Source organism: Nicotiana tomentosiformis, chromosome 5 (genome assembly GCF_000390325.3).
Source record: "Nicotiana tomentosiformis chromosome 5, ASM39032v3, whole genome shotgun sequence".
Classification (NCBI taxonomy): domain Eukaryota; kingdom Viridiplantae; phylum Streptophyta; class Magnoliopsida; order Solanales; family Solanaceae; genus Nicotiana; species Nicotiana tomentosiformis.
The window spans coordinates 24,482,433-24,488,910 of NC_090816.1; the positions used below are offsets into that span (position 1 = coordinate 24,482,433).

Genomic DNA, 6,478 nt, shown 5'->3' on the forward strand with positions numbered 1-6,478 from the left:
CCCGAACCTACGTCAATTAACTTACGACGAAACTTTAGCGTACGAAAATGCGGAATGTAACATCTCATTGCCGAGCTTTCATCAATTTACTTATGACGTACTTTCACGTACGAAAACATGGGGTGTAACACTAGCCAATATGTCCTGAATTTCAGTTTTTTAGTTCAGTTTTTTGGGACATAAATATCCTGAAATTAAGATTTTTAGTTTAAATTTTAAGTAAGTAATGGCTAGTTTCTAAATACCAGCCCTAAAAATGGTTTGTGTATTTCCCCTGAATATATCAGCCTGACATCAGCTACTTCGCTTTATCCAGCTATGTAAAATTTGGGCAAAATTAAATTTCTTTTGTTAGCAGTGTTCCAATGTTGAATTCTGTCCCAATTTTGTAATTTACTTATAGAGAGTCAATGTGATTATATAACCAATTATCAGTGTTAAACCAAATAATATTAATATTTCTTTTAAGAATTTAAATTTAAACACTCAAAAAACTTCACAAATTGTTACAAGTTGTAACTTTCCTTATATCGAAATTACAAGAGAAAACATTTTAAAAATTAGCCATTATTCATATGGTTTGAAACAAAAGTGAGTGTTAAAACTTTATTCTCTTTTTCCTATGATTTTATATAGGAGGATGGCGTGTAGAGAGAACTAGCCAACTAGGAGAGCGACTAATTTGTCCATACATAAATTGAGCAAGTAAATGTTTGTACTAAATCAACGAACATGTATGTGCATTTTGGTCAAGTAAAAAATAATACAGATGCTTGGTGAAACTTGTACAAAGTAAAAGAGCATGAATTAGATTTCTCACAACTAACCAAACAACACTCCCCCTGGGTGTGGACTAAGGATTTTCTACAAATTCCAATTGTTCGAAATTCTACCTAAAACTACTCTTTGGAAATAAACCAAAAGTGTACATAGTTTCACTAACTAGGCATGTGTAAGTTTTCTTACAAAAAGAGGAAAAGAATGACTATCAGTGCATTGATTTGAAGCCCTCAGTTAAGGCAACCACTTTGGCTGATACCTGGGGTTGCAACTTTGATACACCTTGACGAATGTCCTGTAATTAATAAAAAATGCTACATAAGCCATTTTTAAGGAGAATTCAGGTTTCCCATTATCCAAGTGAGAAAATAAGGAAGAAATAAAACTGAAAACCATGTTGAGACTGCGTTGACAACCTCAATATTGTAGCGTGGTGAAAAATGGGTTAAAACAAGTGTTTTGTTCCGTATCCATTGTGCATGCTCCATTATCTGCAACTCCAAAATTTGGAAGAATTAACTGACTATAGTTGTCAAAAACCTTCCAATAGTCAAAGGGGAGTATAGTTTGTCGCTCGAGCCAAAGATAGAAGAGCTATATTTAGCATCATGGTAAATCTTATGTAGGTATTTCAATGACTCAGGTATACCTCATATAGATGTGTATGACCATGCTCCCGTGCATGCTCAACTCCGCAGTTGTCATCCAAGAACGTTGCCTGTCAACGCAGAAATGATATCTTAGAGATGAGATTAAAGCTTTATCCTAACTGCTGCATCTGAATGGTTCCATAAAGTGAGGAAATTGTTCTAATTGCTATATCTTTTGACCATTCCGTTTTCACTAAGCCAATCAACATTACAAGGATAAACCAGCTTGCCTTAAATGGACTCTGCTAAAGAAAGGGCATTAGAAAGACAAAAGGGTTCCAAAAAGTTGATTGTACACTTTATAAACACAAAAAGAAGAAAATATGTTTCTACCCTTCATGGCATTGCAGAAAATAATCGGGTAACTTGACATACAAATATGTTGCTAAACACACAGCAATTCTATCAAGGAATCCCATTACACAGTATGGACTTTCATCAACAATAACAAACAACCCAGTGTAATCCCACAAGTGGGGTCTGGGGAGGGTAGTGTATACTCAGCCTTACCACTACGAAGGTAGAGAGGCCGTTTCCGATAGACCCCCGGTATGGACTTTCATCAACAACGACGACCCAGTAAAATCCCACAAGTGGGGTCTGGGGAGGGTAGAGTGTACGCAAACCTTACCCCTACCCCGAGGGAGTAGAGAGGTTGTTTCCGGTATGGACTTTCATCCTTTGGATATCATTTACATTTTTGCTGTTGCTGCAGCCTCAAGGTTTGTGTATTTGAAAGCTTACAGATTTCCCGACAGAGATGAACATAGTAGGTTAATCAGTTAACAACCTAAGATGCTAGGGCTGTAAATCACAGCCACGCAATCAATTGGAGTGAAAAATTATATATACTTGATGCATGAATTGCAGTAACTTGTCATGTTTCCCCTCTAATACACCATTTAAAAAGGTAAAAAATAGCGGATTAAACTCCATAGCACAGAAACAAGAGGAAATTAAAATGAAATCATTAGAACTATAAGGACATTAAGGTACACCACGCAACTCATGTTCTGACCATGCACATAAGAAGCCACTTTGCTCTCCTTTCCTATTTCACCTTACCTTTTAGGCCTATTATGATTAAAACGAATAAGGTTTTAAAAGAATCAAGATACAAGCTTATAAGTTAACAAGATAAGCAGCAGAGCTGCAGCACTTACAGTTTGGATCTATCCTCAAAGAATAGATCAATGTAAGGAAACTAATATGTAACCCTATACCTACACTTTTGGTCAGTAAAGGAGTTAAAAGGAGATTATTACAAGATAATTCATCTGAACTTCAAGACCAATTAAGCATTAGTTTGAGAGAAAAATATGTCAATAACTCGAATGCTGAAATGCACAAAGGACACTGATTGAACTTGGTTATGAGAATTAACTTATATGTTTATTCATTCAGCTATACCTCAGTTATAAGAACTTTTGCCCGCAAAGCATCAGCACTGCGAGGATCAAGATAAAAGTCTGATGTTGTATCTCCTGTGAAGGCTACTTCAGGACACAACACACTATCTGTTATCTAACAAATGAACATTTTCATTAGACAAGAAAACTATTTGAGCCACCACTCATAACACAAAAACTTATGTTACAAGTTATGAACCTGAACACCCGATTTCTTCAGTTTCTCTATTTGTTTCCCCTGTAGATGAATGTATTGCTTCTTCAGCTTCTTTCTGACTGAGTATATCACATAGCCCTGGAGAATGCAGTAAAGAAATAATAAGTCAATAAATTGAATATGACCACCTTAGCATGTAGGTCGAGGTTGTAGGCATTAACCAGAGTCTGAAATCTTGGAAGATACTCAACATATCCAAGTCTAGAAGAAGTAAAAATAAATTCAACTGCACAACTTTTTCATTGGTGAAACAGTGCCATGTGAAACACAAGGATTTTAAGATGGAAGACAATGGGTTAATGAAGCCACGAAAATTCAGTGAAGCAGGCTGATAATGTTTATTAGCCTAGGCCCTAGAGTATTGCAAAGACTATCGGAACAAGGGGCTTTAAAGACATTAAATCCTAGTCTACAAAAAAAGGAAATTTCAGCGAGTTTTCCATGCCTTATTTTAATTGAGATAAAAGGTTTCGAGGTATTTCAAATACGGGGAAAAAAAGAGCTGATTTGCAAACAAACCTGGCTGGGAATAACATGGTGAGTTCTAACTGGTCTTACAACCAGGTCATTCCGCATTTCATATGTTTCCCCTGAGTGCAAAGTTTCCAATAACAATTTACACATGGAGATAGGAAAACAAAATGGAGAAGAAACGCATGTAAAGAAAACAGAATATTTACCTACATCCAAAGCAATCAGATCCAAGTTCAGGTCCACCTGACTCATTGATCTATGAACATCAAGCAACTTCTCTACATCTTCTTTTATGGAAGGAGGTACGAAGACTGTCGGAGGTTTCAAGCCGTACAAGCCACGAGTGGCAATATACATAGGAAGTCCACCCTGAATCAGAAGATATGGCAGAAGTCACTGCTGGCTTCGATGTTCAAATCAAGCCATGGGACGAAGTGTGCTTTTTATACCAAGAGTTGTGCATAGGCCCATGGATCATCACATTTTTAAAACTAAATTCCTCTTTCTGAGTACATCTACTACTCAATGCAGATAAACACTATAAATAGAAGGAAAACTTACAATGTGGTCAAGATGAGCGTGAGTGATAAACAAGAAGTTTTGATGAACAGCCTTTGATGGGCATCTCCCAATATCAAAAGCAGCCTTTAGTTGTGGCACAATAACACATGTCTCGTGCCCACCAATCGAGTGTCCTTCAATTGAATAACCTTCAATATTTATCCCTTGCCGGTTTACCTCAGCCCTGGCTTTTCTATACTCTTCTTCCTCTATTGCTCTCTCAATGGCAGACAAGAAGCCAGTAGAGGAACTTTTGACACCACATGGAGCTGGAAGATTGATGTGTGTTTGTACTGAGAGACCGTGGCTCGGTTTTTGAACATTGTGTTGAGGATAAAATGTGCTGAATGAAGGCACTTTTGGGATTACAGTGGCTACAGAGATTTGCATCTTTGAAATTAAGATCACATGCAGGTTTACTCTGGGCGGGAAAGAAAGGGTTTAGGCGTTTTCAATATTTGAGTTATGAGCCCTACAATTAAACATAGTTCATTTAGATATCAGTTTGTGAATCCAAAACAACCAAATCTTGACTAGGACACATGACATAATACCATATAAGTTGGGCTCGACTATATGAATCATTTGGATCCTTTCCACTCTATTCATGTCTATCTCATTAAAATACTTGAATAATTTTGTCTTTTGTGCAAAGTATGAGTTCTCTAAAACTAAAGATTCTGATCATATTAGATGTTAACGCTAATTATCAAAAATAAGAAGTAGCAAACCAAGATAACATAGTCTAATTTATGAACCCGCAATTTTTTTGTGAACAAGCTTGAGAGCTTCTATGTTTGTTTAATCCTTCAAATTTACATTGCCGTAACTACATTTAAAAGTTGTGAGACATCACTGGGTTTGTTGTTGTAACTACATTTAAAAGAAATTTTATTTTTCCCTAATTCAATTTACATTGTACCTTCAACACTTCCTTTTTAAAATCTTCAACACCCCTGTAAGACCCTTAAGTCTCTTTCATTTGGGACACCCATATATACCATTCTAAGAAGAAATCAAATCAGAAAAATAAAGATAAACTTTTGAAATTTAATAAATAAACAAGAATGCAAAGATAGTAAAGGATGAATATACACACACACCTCTGTCCCAATATTGACACTATTCCTATTTAGAGAGTACAATTGTCTTTTCTAAGAACTTTTCTATCATCTTAAAGAGTTTACTAGTATAAAATGTTGTGTTTTTTAGTAGCTATTTATATATAGTACACAAATTAGTTAAGAAATTCCAAAAAGTTATTCAACCTCAAAATTAAATAAATTGACCGTCTAACTCCGAACCCGGCATTCTTTTTGTGACGGAAAGAGTACACTATAACACCATCTTCCGACATACTGTAGTAATAAAATGGAGTAACACTTTTTTGAGCAAACAATAAAAATAAATGAAATATTTTTTCCACAGAATGGAAGTAGAGAATTATAAAGTATCCAAGCCATTCAAAATAAATGTAAATAAAAGATTATTGGGTTTACCTGAAATAAATTTATGGAGTCGAAGAATGTAAAAGAAAAGTTGGCTTTATATGGAAAGAAACTGAGAAATAATCTGCAAAAATAAAAGCTTCAGAATACCGGTGGCCGTCAAATTTTTCGTTCAATTTGCTCTCAATGCCGGAGAGAGCATCAGTGTCTTGACAGTGTGTTCCTGCAGAGGGAATAGGAGAGAGAGAGAGAGAGAGAGGGGCCGAGGGATAAGGTTTTCTTTTTTTTATTTTTCCTCTGGACAAATTGTTGATGAAAGAAAAAAGACAAATTGTTAGAGCGAAGATATTTACGATATTTACGGATTTACCTAAGGTCATTTGTGTAAAGTATTTTGGTGCTTCAACTAGGTTTTTTCAAAAACGAACCGAAACCGAAACCGAAGTTTAATGGTTTATTGATATCGGGTTAACGGTTTTACGGATGGAGAACGGATTGAAATTTTTTATTAACGGCTTATCGGTTTGGGGGCGGATTATTCAATTTTCTTAACGAATAATCCGTTAACCCGTTAAGAATATATATATATATAAAATTTATTTTTATCCATATTACTGCTATGGACAATTGTACGAAGTGCAAAGTGAATTGTACTGATTGCTTGGAAGTATCTAATTGGCCATTGAGTCTCTTCCCCACATGAGAGTGGAGACCAATAATCAGTATTAAACTATTAACATTTACACTTTAGAAACTCTAGCATCTAAACCCAGCAGCCAACCTTTTCGCCTCTCCCTCTCGCCTCTCCCCGACTCGCTAACCCTCTCCTTCCCCCTCCCTCTCCCTCTCCCTCTCGCCATTGTGTTTTTATTTTTTAACAGTTTGTCATCTTCTTAAACAATAAGAAATCTGTTCAAATGATACTGTTGATGTATTCTG

General features: G+C 35.8%; 1 protein-coding gene across 3 annotated transcripts; it reads right to left on the reverse strand.

Moving 5' to 3' along the window:
* Positions 1-697: 697 nt before the first annotated feature.
* LOC104104334 (tRNase Z TRZ2, chloroplastic) lies at positions 698-5,842 on the reverse strand. 3 transcript variants are annotated; one of them, XM_009612394.4, is made up of 9 exons: positions 5,690-5,842; positions 4,092-4,563; positions 3,737-3,899; positions 3,576-3,646; positions 3,039-3,134; positions 2,841-2,954; positions 1,430-1,498; positions 1,197-1,271; positions 698-1,075 (listed from the first exon to the last, which is right to left on the reverse strand). In XM_009612394.4, exons 2-9 carry the CDS (start codon positions 4,479-4,481, stop codon positions 989-991), a joined length of 1,065 nt encoding a protein of 354 aa, XP_009610689.1. In that variant the 5' UTR covers positions 4,482-4,563; positions 5,690-5,842; the 3' UTR covers positions 698-988. The 3 variants fall into 3 exon arrangements, with proteins under 3 accessions (XP_009610689.1, XP_009610687.1, XP_009610688.1); XM_009612392.4 differs by having other exon boundaries at positions 5,591-5,786; XM_009612393.4 differs by having other exon boundaries at positions 4,092-4,512; positions 5,591-5,728.
* Positions 5,843-6,478: the final 636 nt, after the last annotated feature.